A 16,048-nucleotide genomic window follows, 5' to 3' on the forward strand; every position below is an offset into this window, starting at 1 on the left:
CCACAGATAATAATTCTAACCCGGATTCTGGGTAGCACCACAGTGTAGTATATACAGTCACAAAGCTCAATACTTAATAAATATGCATCCATAGATAATTGCTAACCACCAGGATTGCTACTATCGCCTCATCACAGGCCCTTTCCCTAGCAGACGATAAAATGTATTGTACTTTCGATATCGTGTTCTTTTGAAAAAATTAACACCTTCCTTCCACTATTGAAATATGAAATACATAAAATTTGTATATTATTTTCATAAAATATATATTATATTTTATAAACTCACCTTCCTGGATCTTTTAGAAGAAGGATAACTCTGATCTCTTTTTCATACAATTTATAGTACTACAAACGTCTCTTGTCCCATATTATTATTCAAATTATTGTATTTTAGCCATTTATAGTTATTACAACCTATAACGAACATTTCACAGTTTTCACAACTTTCACAACAATGCGAAATATGGCACAGTCAATGCCTTTTCGATCTAGACCAGCTGTAATGTATGTTCGGGTCTTTTTATTTCAGTGTCTGGAGTTCAGTGAAATATTATATTATTATAACTTTATTGTGTATCATTGCTAAGTTTTATTTAGTGTAATGTGTCCATAAGTTCCGTTTATTTCTTGTTGCATAATATGTTGCAGAAATAATTAGAAAACTGTGTTATTTTAATGTGAAGAGAATTTTACATGTTAACATAATCTGTTTGCATCAACATTTTAAGTTTAGAATGGAAGCTACCTTGAGGTGTAATAAAAAAAGAATTTATATTGTGATTTTAATTTAGCACATCTACCTTCCTTAATTGCAGACAGAAAATTTACCATACCACTCCTATGAAATTAGTGTATGTACGATTGTGTTACTTTGTCTCTTAGGTAGTAGATAAATACAATAATTCAGTACTCAATTGTAGTATTAAAATACAGACAAATTGAATGTGCAGGGTATCATACATGACATTGTGCTTAATTATAATGTATAATTGCGAATTTAGTAATATAACATAACCTATAATTTCAATATGACTGGTAGGGCATTGGAGATCACTAAAATTAGACAGAAAGGGGCAACTGGTGCAGTAAACATAAGCTATAATTTCAACATATCTAAATATCCGTGTGGTGCAACTGAAAATTATTGAATCGCGCATAAATGAATGTACAAGAATTTCGCAATATATAATCGAAATAAAGGCAGTTATTCCACATACAAACAATGTAATTTTCACACCAAAAATAATATTACACCTTAATTCGCAAGTGAATTTTGTCTGAAATGTCTCATAATCATTGTTTTAAATTTTATTAATGCAATTACACTACATTTTAGAGAAATATATGTTACTCTTTATGCATTCCAACTAATTTATATGGTTGAAACGCCACCCTTCATGATCAGGTTAAGCAAGTTACATGGTCTGCCTTACGGCTTAGATTATGATGGCAGTGGCGCAGTCTATTGTTCGTAGTATTCATAGCACTCCAAGTGGCTAGCAACTATTGCGAGAAATGCAAAAATCATCCCAAGCTTCGTGACTATATACTAGACTGCAATAGCACTGTCTACCGTGACACTTCAACATTGCTCATTTCATTCTCATTCTTTCAGTGTTTCACCATTCCTATGTCATCATCCTATTTGCTGTTAATAACTTAATATGTAGTTTATAGATCATGAATTGAAGATCTATTAAAGTTCTTACTAAAAGTAACTTGGAATTATTTCTCTTTTCTTACTCTATCTTAACTTATTTTATTGTATTTTTAGGAAAGTTTGGGAGAGGTTCATTGAAATCTGCAACCAGAACAAAAGTCTTTTTGGCATCACATGGTCCTACCTGCGCAGTCAACTAGATGGCGTAGAACTTAAGAAGACTTACGTTCTTAACCCATTGGCTCCTGAATTCGTTCCTCGACAATACCAGGGAGAATCATACATTCGAATGTCATCTCTCCTGGGTCCTTATGGAGGAAGTGGACTAGGGTTAATTCCTCCATTGCGCTTCCCATCAAACCCTCAGCATCCACTACCTCCATTCGTTAGCCATAACATGTATCCCTATCAGGTATATTACCTACCACCACAGCCTCCATCAAATCCGGCATTCTATCCATTGCGACCACCACTAATGTACCCCCAACCTGGAGGTCCACTACCACCGCCCTTGAATCCGTGGAGCCTCAATTACCCCCTGGTGTCTCCTCCTGCACCTGGTGGTATATTTCCTCCTGCACCAGGCCGAAATACGCCTGTTGGTTGGCATTCCAAAAAGAAAACAGCAGCACAACCAGCAGCACCCATACCACCACCCCAGCCTCCACCACCTCCTCCCTCACAGCCGCCAGATTCGAGATTGGAGGATGAGAGACTCGTGTCAGTAATTCCATTACCAAATAGGAGTCCAGGAAGCTCCGGGATCAAGCCTTCATCCTTCACACCAACTCCACAGGGACCGTCTCCACCTAGTCCAGGTATGTTATAGTGCTAGATATCCAATCTCACCATTTACGGTAAGGATTTGGAAGGAACTCTTCTTGGCCATGGATGTAAAAAATTACAGTTAATCTGTCTTGAAGCAATGAATTATGATACTATTTAGCTTGGCCTGAAATTGCATCACGCAGCATGGTTATTTAATGTCTCTGCAATAGTAATATGCGTTACAAGAGCGGTATGTTGAAGTTTTCATGTTCGAGGAAAAGTTTGAAAAAGCGAAATGTAGTTGAGCTTTTTTAATTTCCGAGAATTGAAAGAAAACATACCGCTCGTGTATCGTACATTATTTTGTGCGAAGATCGTTTATTACATACCTGAAAGAGGAATTTCTAATTAGTTGCAATGAAATCTCCATCTTGGTTTCTGTTCAATGACGGCAACTTTGGAAAACAAAAATATCTATCTTCAACATTGTTGCTTTAAAATGTTTTCTGTGTTTACTATACTCCAGCAGGCCGTGATATACGTCTATTTTTTTTTTCCCCCTCAGTGTATAAATGCGAACTTAAAACAAACGGCTTCCTTAATGTTACATGCATCACGAAATGCAGTAACTTTAGTGGAGTTGTAGAGTTTACTTTATTTTTGCAAATATTTAAAAACAATAATTAACAGTGCAATTTAGGTGAAATTGCAGTGGTAAGTTTCCAATTTATAATTATTACTATATTGAACGTCTCTAAAAATAATACACTATGTTAAAAGCCTAAAGCAGTAAAATCAATATGTCACTTTAGCGGTAAGAAGGGGGAAATTGTTATGTGTGTTCGGTTGGGAATACTGAATGTGGAATTTTAGACTTACTGCGGGTTGGTTTTGTGCGGAAACCAAGCAAATACGCATGATCTCGCACAAAATAATTATGTAAAGCTGCGGTTTGTTTACGGCAATCATCGCCGGGCGCACATCACTGGCGATTGTTGCCTGGAGTTGCTAGCAGTTAAAATGAATGCGCGCGGTTTCTTTACAGCAATGATCGCCAACATAGATCGTTGGCCACGACGCAGATTGCTGGAGGTTGCTTCTGAAGCAAATTCAGGATGCACATTGCCACATACATATTCAGTAATTGATATTTAGAGAACGCCATGTAGAAATATTGAATCGAGGTATGGCAGCAAAACAAATGAGAATTGATAGTGATGTACGCTGATAAAGAAACCACTTCCTGACAATAATCGCCAGAATTTGTAAACTGTAGCTTTACACTTTTGACGTAAGCAAATGGAAACGTTGTGATTGGTTGCCAGCTGAAACTCGACTGTTGCTTGTCAGGTGCATGCAAGTAAAGAGTTCCACTAAAGTTAAATAGAGTTCGTTTAGTTTTAAATCATTTTGAGAAATAGGAAAACCCTCTGTATCTTTCATGATGTATTTCCTATGAAAACAAATCAGTTTCAAGTTATCAAACTAAATACTCCTGAATGAGAATAGAGCTTAAAGAGAGATTTTAGATTGAACATGGGTATCAAATCAGTTTAATTTTCTAATAAGTAATCTTAAAAACGACTTCATATACAGAGTGGAAGTGCAGATTGAAAGAGATGATAGGGTACACTTAAATGGATGGAAAACTTATATTACGTTTTGTGATTAAATGCACGATTAATTAAAAAATTAAGTTGGAAAGTTACAGCATTCTGGCAACATCACTGCTAACACACACTTCTCGTAATACAAATGTAAGAAGTTAAAAAAAACTCGGTCTGTTTTGCTAGGCGAGCCACGATGTTGTAATCTACTGCATTGTGCCTTGAAATGAGTGGTTTTTTAATTAAATTTACACGAAAGGCATTCATGCCATGGAAATATGCCAGAATGATAAATGATTCTTTATTAGATTTCCTATTGATATGAACAAAAATCAGGATCCTATCTTGCAATAGTTACCTAATAAAAGAGTGTTAAACATTTGGGAGAAAAACATATTTTTCTGAAAAAACTATGAACTTCTCACCAATATGATATTACAGTTTTTTGTTACACACAACATGAGCTATTTACTCTGAAAATCTGCAAAGTTATTTCACTTTCACCTTGTATATTTGTGTGTACGTAAACAATAATGGGTATATGTAACACGACAATTGAACTGAACTGTTGTAAAACACTTGTAATTTATGAGAAAGTATGTGTCAGTTTTGTAACAGTCATCTTTTCGTAGAGAGTAGTTATGATTGAGATATTTCTGACTTTCTTTCTTTTTTTAGGCAGCAGCTTACCTGACAGCTATGTGCCTGGTGGTGTTATTTCACCAGCTTCATTTCTTCGCCCAAACTTGCCTTCAAATATCTCCAACCTCGAAACCATGAACAACACATTTATAGCACTCCAAGGGCCTGCCGAGAAGCACCTGCCTAATGACCACATGACGAGCAGGAGGCAGCATGATAAGTCTGAGCAAATCCAGTTCCTACAAAACGTGCACTTTCCAGAACGAATTCAAAGCCAAGCTATCAGTCAACCACTGGTACGTTTGAAAACAAGATGCAGAATATCTCATTGATTCTGGTTCATGTTAACACTTTGTTTAAAAACTTTAAATTGTTTGACGACATGTTAAAAGTGTTCATTTTTTTAAAAAGTTATGTACCTTAAGGTACGGTCACACGTCGCTACTTTTTCAGCGATGCAGTACAAGAAATTGCGCAACTCTCGTACTGCGACGTGTGAACAATGGTGCAACCCAAAAAGTAGCAGCTGCCGAGCATGCTGCCCGCTACTTTTCCATGCTGCGCGCAGCTTAAAAGTAGTGACGTGTGAATAGGGTTCTCAAGGTTGCAGCCGCAGCATTTTTGATATCGGTTTTGTTGAAACTTTTGCTGCGGTTGGGACCAGTGTTGCCACCCAAATGTTCCAATGATACTTTTATTGTTTGGATGTATTTTAATGTTAGATGTGATGAAAATAAATTATTTGTAACAGTTATTAAATGCACAATACACTCTGAGCATATTTGCTGATGATATAATTCACTTTTTTAATTTTCTGTAGCGTAGTTTCAAGCAGGAGGGTTGCCAACATTGATTACGTGAATATGCTGTTGGTTATCATTTAAGTATATAGGCGTTTTTAAAAGCTTTATAGTAAAAATAATGCCAATTTCTGAATACTAGTTAGGACAGAAAAGCAAATAATAGATAAGTAAGCTTTCGCATGAGTTTATTAATAATACGAACATAACCACAAAATGTATTTTGAGAAGTCAACACGGAGACGGAAGCCAGCAGCATGACTGCGGCTGCAAAAGTAGCGCCTTGTGTATGAACATACTCGCAACCTCCAGTTGCAATTTTTGCTGCACTTGGGTTGCGCAGCACAAAAAGTACTGTGCAGCATGCTACTTTTGGCTTACGTGTGAACACGACACGCAACTTTTGCAGCTGCAGTACAAAAGTTGCGCAGCAAAAATAGCGATGTGTGACTGTACCTTTAGACAGATGGTCCGTTTCGACACCGGTGCTGCGTCATCTTCAGTGTCCTACGAACTACTGATGTTCCTGTTGATCTTGCATTCTGCCATTTGCATTTGTCAGTTGTCGTCAAACAATTTTAAGCAGAATATCTGATGTGAAATTATGACATATGCTAATATTTTCTGTCGTTGTTACAATTACCTCTACACCTTTCAACTCTTGGTCTTTTCTCTTATATTAAAATCATTATTCTGTATATCTGAAAATAGATAATTAGAATATTCTTGTAGAGCAGTGGTTCACAACATTTGAGAGACCGTGGTCTGATAAATTCTTTTTCCATAAAATGAGGGCCCAGTCTCAACATATTTACTCATAAATACCGTTTCAATTTTTTTTAATTCATACAGCTAACACAAAGTATTAATAATTAAGTACTTATATGGCATAAGCTTAAGACTTAAAGAGTATTGATACAGTATGAAAACGGTGTGGCGTATTGAAAAATAATTTAATTACCATATATATACACAAATACCCCATAACATTGAATAATCCACGCATCCTAATTTTAAGAGAGAAAAAAAACTGGCTGTAATTTGTGTTTTATTTACAAGAAATTAATCCTACATAAAGACTAAATAAAATATCAATTTGTTTTAAGAAATGCGTCATAATCTTCACATGCTGTTGTAGAAACATTCGGAACTCTACCTACAAAAAAAAAAAAAAAAAAAAAAAAAGTGAATTGCAATTTTTATCAATTTAATGTTAATATGTGCAATAACATATGTTGTTGTTTTCTAATGCCAAGTGTTTGACATTAAAGTCATTTGACCTCTTGCACTCCAATATTTTTCAAAGATATTATCATGGTGAGCCACTGAAGCACAGATTTTGAGGTGTTCCGAATCCATTTCTTGGTTTGAGTTGCACAATGGGCAGTTAGGGGACTGATATATTCCAATTCGATGCAGGTGTTTGGCCAAACAGTCATGACCTGTTGCCAATTTAAATGCAACTACAGAAGATTTTCGTGGTAAATCGGGAACTAACTATGGATTATGACACAGAGAGTTCCATTTTTCCCCTTGAGATTGTGTAATCAAATTTTGTTTGTTGAAGTCTAAGTATATAGATTTAATAAATCTTTTCACAGAGTAATACATAGATTTTGTAAGAGATCTGTAAGTAGCAGTCCTGCCCTTCTTTGCTAAAGCATCCACATTCTCGTTTCCCAGGATTTCACAATGGGATGGTATCCATTGGAATACAGTTCTTTTATTCAATGTTATTAATTGAGAGAGCATTTTAGTTATTTCGGCTGTTTGAGATGAAGGTGTATGTCTGGAGACTATTGATAGAATAAAATATTAAAGTCAATAATTACATGCTCCCTTACCTCTATTCATCATCACTTTCATCATTGTTATTACTTATTACTAGCAGAAGAATCATTGTTGTTTCGCCATCTTCCCATAGAGGATCAGTGTTTGAGGCAAAGCGGTACCAATCTTACTTCAAATAATGTGTATACCCCAGTTTTTCTTCACTAAATTCCGGAAAAAATATGCGCTGAGTATTTGCATATATACGGTAATTATCAGTTACTGAATTAATGAAATTTTGTAGCATGTTGTAACTGTTTCCTGAAGCCAACATCATTAATTAATTTATGCTGATTTTCATTGACATATTATCCCTTTCTAGCTAATGGTGTGCTCAGTCAGCTAAGACGCTTGTCTTCCGATCTGGAGTTGCACTTGGGCGCGGGTTCGATTCCTGCTTGGCTGATTAACTGGTTGTGTTTTTTCTAGGTTTTTCCCCAACCATAAGGCATATGTCAGGTAATCTATGGCGAATTCTCGGTCTCATCTCGTTATCACCAATCCCATCAATGCTAAATAACCTAGTAGTTCATACAGCATTTGTTAAAGAAACAACAAAAAAAAAATCCCTTTCTGACCATCAAGAACTTATAAAATTTATATTGACCACCAGAAGGTTCTCACCATAGTTTTTTATTGTTGTGTGATGTATGGATTTAGTGTAATTTCTGTCTAATTTTAAATGTTTTTTCCATTATTTCAACAGAATATTGGCATAGGAGACTGGACCAATCTACTTCCTCCAAATATGACTCTGGCAGAGATGATGGAATCGCAGTCTAGGCAGAGAGAATGGTATAATCATCTTGTGGACACTGCGGGAATTGAAACTGCTACCAAGTAATTTTTTTGGTCCAGTATGGCGTAGATTAGTGATTTTCCAAAATAAGAGGGGTAGTGAGAAAATAATGCCTCCCATATTTTTTTTATATACAGTGTGTTCAGCTTAAAAAAGATCCACACATTGAAGAGTACATGACATAACTATGTGTAGATTTTGTTTGTAGTAGTAATATAATATATTCCTATGTCATATGTATACAGCATAATTAGTAGCCAAGCAATAATATTGTTGTGGACAAATGCATTGAAATGGAGAGACATCATTTCCAACATTGCTGTAGCTGTCTATGTTGTGTTCTTTGTTAAATTGAACTCTCTATGTGCATATATATTTATTTACTGGTGCAACTTATACACAATAAAGATAAAACACTCTTTTCGTATTATGGCCACTTTTCAGTGTAGTCACCAGTGATGAAGCTCTTAAGAGGCTTTTGAGGCTTAGCCTACCCAAAAAATTTGAGTTATTATATCTAGTAACAGTATAAGTTCGTAATAACGATGTTTTGTAACACTTGGTTTCACTCTGATCCTTCCATATATTGAATTCACTGTTGGCAGTCATTTCACTGTGAAAGCCTTGTGGCAGAAGTCTAGTAGTCTTGCTCACAAACAGTGGAACTTGCAAGCTTGAAGGGAAGCTGGAGAGGAGGGGATATCGATTCACTATAACTCAGTAGCAGGATACGAGGCTAGCCTCAACCGCGATATAATGCTATGATGTTTTTCTGTAAATGTGCTGCATTGTTGAGTTTTAGTTTAATCAAAGGTGCATGCATGTGTGTCTTAGATATTAATTTTGTGTAAAATGGCTCATACTGAGAGAACCTTGACGTCATTATTTGCAGAATTAAAAGAGAAACCGTTTTCAAGTTGAGTGTATGATATAAAATGAGCTTACAAAGCTAGGAGATCGACACTACATTTACATATTAAAGGAGGAAGACAAAATAGGAAATTTCAATTTTCATTGTATAAGAAATATCCTTGGCTAACAGGGTCCTCTGAGACAATAGAGTCAATGGTGCAGATAATCTATTTCATATTTTCGTGGATGTACACATTTTCAGCCGAAAAAATTGTTTTGGACATCCTTTGTATCTGTCCATGTGTTCTATTGAACGGATTTAGTTACTACAGCATAACTTCATTTGTACGTTTTATGTATGTTTTAAGAAAAGAATATATAAGTGAGAAAAACGCATAATAGAAATGGCATTTAATAACATCTGAAATAACATTTGAAGACTATATGGAGAGAACAAGTTCAGTCAATGTAGTAAAATTTTCACATGGAGAGAACAAGTTAAATCAATTTAGTAAAATTTTCACAAGAGAAATTTTGATCTTCACAGTTAAGTCATCTTTGAGTCTATAATACAGTGCTCAAATTTATAACACACATTCTTGAAGAATGTAAGATTATTAAATTTATAGAAAATCTTATCTGTTTAGTTAGAGCAGCCATGTCCATGAGTACTCGCTGTAGGAACTTGCTCACTCTAGCCACTCCTTGCTAGGTACACACGTTGCTTCCCCTCTGCAACTAACTGTAAGAGGTGCAACAAGGGTCTTGTATAGTAGGGGTGAGTACATGTGCCTTTACTGTTTAAACCAATGCTCCACCAAACTTGCAATTAGAACTCATTCGTCTCTTGTGTGACAGAAAACTGAAATAACAATACAAAGAGAAGGTTATTGTTACCTTTTACCAATCACTTAATCGCTCCCGCTTCCCTCATTTACGTAACTTTGCTGCAGAGGTCATTTCAATATTTGGAAGCACATACACATGTGAATATTTTTTTCCATGAATCTCAATAAAACTAAACAGACATCCTGTTCGACAGACAATCATCTCACGTACATAATGAGACTTGCTAAAGTATTTATCAAACTGCGCGCATATTGATGTGTAGCCATTTGCACCTCTGCCTACTTTTCAAATCCAGTGATTACATTATTGTTGCAAACAAATAGCACTCTACTGAAGCAACTTCAGCTTAAAAGGGCTATGTCTTCTGCAACTGGTACTGATGATTTTAATTTACTTCTTTTGTGGTTTATGGATGGACAGTATATAAGAAAGTGTAATATAAACATTAAGGGGACACTCAACTTAAAAATTGGAGAAAAAGTGTCATAGAAATGAAAAATTAAATTTCTACACTAATTTACGTGATAGAACTAAATCAATACGCAGAATTCTTCTCCTATTCGTTGAGAAGTCACAGTCAAATGTACAAAGCCAAAAAATAAAAAATGATAATTAAAAGTGATATTTCAATTAATGATTGATTAAAAATTGAAATATTTTTTATTTTGAAAAGTATTGGATCTAATGAGCTGAGATTTTGCATGTTACTTTCCATGTGTATATTAACTTTTTCTCCAAATTTGAAAAAGATTGGTCAAATAGAAAAAAAGTTCCAAAATATAGTTGAGTGTCCCCTTAATATCATTTACAACATGACAAATGAATTGAATTGTTGTGGAACATATAATGATAAAGTATGGTCAATTTCATGACACTAATTTTTCTGTATTGTTGTGCTGCTATTTGTCAGCTGAAAACTACTGCACAGAAATGTGCGGGAAAGTATTAATGATGACGTCAGCATTCTGCTGTTTGCATACATCGAAAAGTTTTTCTTTTATCCAATGGTAGGTACTGGACTTCGTGTCATTCAGTCAAGTGACCCCATGTGTGAGTGCCACACCAAAGCTGTTCATTTTATTTGTTGCCTTTGGTGCACCATGGAAGGAAACTACATAGCACTGCATTGGAGTAATGGTGAAATACTGATAAGGAAACATATAATCTAGTTGTTCAGCTAATGGTACACCATAAAACAAATGTAAAATAAGAGAGACATTACTTTCTGACTGCCTCTCATATGTATATAACATTGCAGTGATTGAACTTAAAATACAGAATGTTTCAGATGTTATATACTACTTATTTAGTTTTTGGAAATCATTCAAATTCTCAAGTTCTTATTAATAATTGCTTCTGTGTTTTAGGTTCATGGAACTGTTACTTATTAGTACATCAAATGGCCTTAATGGTTCAAGGCTGCCAAAACCTTCGTCTCCACCTCCAGCTCTCCAGGAATCTTTCCCACCAGATATGATACGAACATTGGAGGAACTGTTTGCTGACAAGAATTTAGCTCCTCAGGCAGTAGTGGTACCATCTAACCAACCACAACAGCATCATCCCAATGGACATATACATATACAGGTCAGAATTAGTCCAAGAGGTGTTTATATTATTATTTCTGCTACCATATTATCTCTGAAGTCATCTTCAGTAGCATAGTTGATATTGTTCTGCCTTCTATGCTCGAGGTTGCGGGTTCGATCCCGGCTGAGGTTGATGGCATTTAAGTGTATTTAAATGCGACAGGCTCATGTCAGTAAATTTACTGGCATGTAACAGAACTTCTGCAGGACAAAATTCCAGCACACCGGTGACGCTGATATAACCTCTGCTGTTGCGAACGTCGTTAAATAAACCATAATTTAAATAATCTCTGAAAGTTGTATTTCTTCTGAAGAATTCTACATACAGTTACATTTTACTTACAGAAAATGTATTGTAATGTAACGAAAAATGGGAAATTATGTTTTTAAAATCTCTATCAGTTCATCTATGTACGGCCATTTTCCCCAGACAGCATGATTATCCCTCCCAGCTTTCAAAACTGGATTTTGCTACCTACTGTAACTTCCTAAATTAATTACTACAGTGCAGGGCATAATATTCAGGATTTTAAATAAACTAAAAGTAGTGGGTCTGTGTTAATGGTTCGAAAATAGGAGGACCTGCCATAGCTGGTATATATGGACTAAGGTCTAAATGTAAAATCTTTATTCCAATCGGGTTACATGCAACAATTTTCCAGACAGAGTTTTATGCTGTCTTAACATATACCTTATACCTTGGAAAACCTGAAATCACACTTACATGACCAGTCTACTCTGGGTGGATCTAAAGTTATGTAGGATTATCTCCAGACCGGATGAATAATATAGAGACAACTGGCAATGCATAATGAAGTACTACACAATGTGGGGGCTCCTTCGTACAACACATTAGTGTTATGGTAAATGAGGAAGCTAATACTCTAGCCCAGTGGTCGTCAGCACTCGCTGAAATGTGCAAAGGGTATGCGGTGCTGTTCCGTGTGCACTGTTGTGCAACAGGGAGAGATAGAGAGCATACCCGCTAGCAGCTACTGAGTGCACCCTAGTGCAGAGACTAGCAGGTAAGAGAGACTAGCCCCAGTGTGCTCTGTGCTGACGACCACTGCTCTAGCCAAAGAGGGGACTCAAACTGTCATTGGACCAGAACCTTACATTGGCCTCTTTGTAAGCAGTGATTCCAGGTAGTGAAAGATCTTTGTAAGGAATTTCTAAGTGTATGGAATGAAGAACCAGCCATAAGACAGGCCAAATTCTTTAGTGAAGGACCAGTCATAAGAGAGACCAAACTCTTCAGTAAAGGACCATGGCCAGGATTTAATCAATCCCTTCTAACATTAAACAGACGAAATATAACTTTAATATGACGACAGGACAGGTATGCTGACTGATACTGCTGCTTGAGAAGGCACCTAAAAATCACGAGAATCATTAGTGATCTCGTGCATAGGCTTGTGGTAAGCAAGAAGAAACTTCTTACATATCCTGTTACAGTGTCTCAAACTGGATGATTCTAGGCATAAATACCTTGGAAAATGTTCTTTAGTTTCCAAAGGTATTGGAGTGAGCAGGGTGACCAGATTTTGAAAGAAAAAACCAGGACACTTTTTAGATTTTAGATATCAAACACATTTTACAAATTAAATTCAGGCAATTCCTTTGATAGAAGAAATAAGAATAAATATTAAATTTTCTCATAATTTTAATTGTAATGCAGCAACAGCAATACATATAACCTACAATACCTTAAAAACGATAAGTTGATAACTCTTTAATCACGTATGTTGCATGTAGCTACTTCTCAAAATTATGGATTTGTGGTAATGTTTTCTGTTGAGTTTGTATCCAAATATAGAAATCAACACAGGGGAGATTAAAATGAGTTTTCTAACAATTTTATCAATGTTTCTTAAGCTAAATTTAGGGAAGCACGATTCTTATCAATAAATATTCAAAATGCTCGAAACACGTTCTAGACTTGTATTGCCTCCTCAAAGACAACAAAACTCAGAAAATAATAAAACGCTGTCCAAAGTAACAATTTTCATTACACTTACGTAAAACACAGTTCCACCTATCAGTCACATTTGTTTTCTTCACATTCCACTCGCTGAGATATCTACAGTGTCTTTTCATTGAGTGAACTCGTCAAACAACAAATTTTCACTGACATTTTCTGATAATGCTTTATACTTTGCCGAAATATTTTTTATACTCTTTTCTACTTTTTTCCATACTAATTTCTTATTGAGAGTAATCCATTCAAATAATTTGAACTCTTCTTCATGTTGTCTCCATCTCTTGATTGTACTCCACACAGTTAATAATAAAAGCATCAGTAGAAGTTCCAAATTGAGATAAAGTAATGAACCTCTCTTCTAATTTATGAACAAAACCTTTCACAACATTACATTTTGCAGGAAAATAAAACCGTTTAAAATGTTTTCACCAGTGCAAGGAAACCAGAACATGTTTCAACTTGTGCAAGAAAAGCAGGACATTTTTACATCTTGACAAAACCTAGTAGTACACTAGGACAAAGTATGTGTGTGTGTGTCTAATGCCTACCCACTTCATTTTGCGTTATCGGGTTCTGCATACTGTGGGTAGATGGTAGGACTGTGACCCATTTTCAAATTGCACACCACTTCAGTGGGCCACATTATGCATGATGTGTATCTGTGAAGAGTTATGCCGTGTACTAGAGTGAGTGTACGTTAAGTGTTCGTGTAAGTGTAGTGTAGAGAATGGATGAGGATGATGATGATGATGATGATGATGAAGGTGAGGAAGGAGAAGGGGAAATCTGGTGCCAACACGTAGTCTACTCCTGTCGAATAGCACCAAGGGGGCCGCCAAGCTTAACATCCCCATCCAACAGACGAATCACTATCAACAGTGACATATGCCTTACCTTCATATGCACTGCGGAGAGATTTGGGATTTAACCCAGACATATTAGTGCACAATTTAGTGATTGTCCAGAGGTAGAAATTTTACAAGAAGAAGATGAAGGATCTGTATTAGCCAAGAAAATGGGAATCTTCCCACTCATGCTGTATGATTTCCTTTGGGAAAATAAAAAAACATAATAATAATAATAATTTGTTGTAACATATGGCATCTCATTACATAATAAACATTAAAATTGATACAATAAATATAAAATTAAACATTAATAGGATACAGATCATCAAACTGAAATATAAAGCATAACGATTCAAGAGAAAAATTAATTCATTTTGCTCCTGGCAACCCAGTAAAGAGCTAATAAATTTCCTTGGTTTTGCTGGACACAATTGAGTCCTGTACAATGAAGGAGGTAGTTCAAGTCCATTACCGATCCAGACTGCTTACAGATGGTGCACTCTTCTATCTCATATATTTTTATTTTAGCAAGACGTGCAGCTAGGCAGTCATGACCCATAGCTAATCTAAAGGCTGCCACTGCTTCCTTCCATAGTTTATTTTTATTTTTTTCCCCATAGTTCTGTTATTTTCTCCCACTTCTCTTTTGCAAATTGAGAGGATTCTTTGTTCCCATGTTTTGAGGGTTTCGCTTGTAATAAATTTTGTGACTGAGTTGATCATCAGGAATTCAGTTCCTATGCAGGCTAATAATAATTTAAATACACTTTCCACGTTCCCATGCTTTACAGGAACTGAGAATAAATATTTAGAGAGAAATTTCTCTTAAAAATCCCTGAGCATGTAAATTCAAACTTTTTATAAAGACATACTATTTATGCCTGGAAACACGGAGTGAACATTTCCTGCAAATGCTATGAAATGAGTGGTTACTATTATCAATGTGGTAATACAATACAATCTTGTCGAATTTTCTGCTTAGAGTTATACTGCCATATTTTGCAAGAGAAGCAATGGTCATCATTAGAACATAGCTTGTTTGCAAGATATAGTGTAATTTAAAAATAGCACTGTATATGCATTTAAACACACACGTCTTCTGGATGTATTCATAATGGAGAGCAGATATACCTCTATTTTTTTTTAATTAAAAATGAGATAAAAAGAAGTACAGTCAACTCCGGATATTATAGTGAACCTCTGCAGACTTACATATTTTGTTCACTAAATCCGAACCTTAACTGACAGGAATGTATGAAATTGTGAACAAGAAAATAAAATACTGTGCAGTAATTAAAATATTTTCATTTTTGTGGAATAGATTACACTGTATACTGTTCCTCACAGTTGATTTACTTAAACTATTCTGTCGACCCACGTTCACTTGTGAAAGACCACGTTCAATGTCACTTAAAATATTTGCCTTATCTTCCAAAGAAATAACACTTTACGCTTTGACATTTTTATACAGTACATTCACTGTTCAAATACTAGAAACAGACTGATTAGGTAGAAATGACAAACGCTGTTATGGTGTGACTGCATACTCAACCTTGGAATTTCTCGGGTCACTTAATGAAAACTGGGAGGGGGTTGATGGAGTTTGGAAGCCATTGGAATTTTACCTTCATTTATGCTCTGGACATAATGTCTGTCCCCATTTAATAAAAGAAGGCAATTTCATTTTCCATTGTTTCGATGCTATCTGTCATAATGGAAATGTTTCTGAGAACAAAAGGCAACCCATTGACGGTGGAAGATTAGAAATAACAGTAGAGTAGAATGCCTGAGGACAGAATGATAACCCTTCGACGGTGGAGT

At 35.6% G+C, this 16,048-nt stretch overlaps 1 protein-coding gene across 2 annotated transcripts in view; it reads left to right on the forward strand.

Annotated features, from left to right (window-relative positions):
- Positions 1–16,048, forward strand: part of Helz (Helicase with zinc finger) — a 107,094-nt gene that overhangs the window by 64,698 nt on the left and 26,348 nt on the right. The window contains exons 17-20 of one of the 2 annotated variants that reach the window (XM_069845384.1): positions 1,777–2,480; positions 4,716–4,975; positions 8,016–8,149; positions 11,177–11,396. In XM_069845384.1, the coding sequence (XP_069701485.1) occupies positions 1,777–2,480; positions 4,716–4,975; positions 8,016–8,149; positions 11,177–11,396 (1,318 nt within the window). The remainder of the gene's footprint in view (positions 1–1,776; positions 2,481–4,715; positions 4,976–8,015; positions 8,150–11,176; positions 11,397–16,048) is intronic. The other variant, XM_069845385.1, reaches the window with a different exon arrangement.

This window comes from Periplaneta americana, chromosome 14 (genome assembly GCF_040183065.1).
Source record: "Periplaneta americana isolate PAMFEO1 chromosome 14, P.americana_PAMFEO1_priV1, whole genome shotgun sequence".
Classification (NCBI taxonomy): Eukaryota; Metazoa; Arthropoda; class Insecta; order Blattodea; family Blattidae; genus Periplaneta; species Periplaneta americana.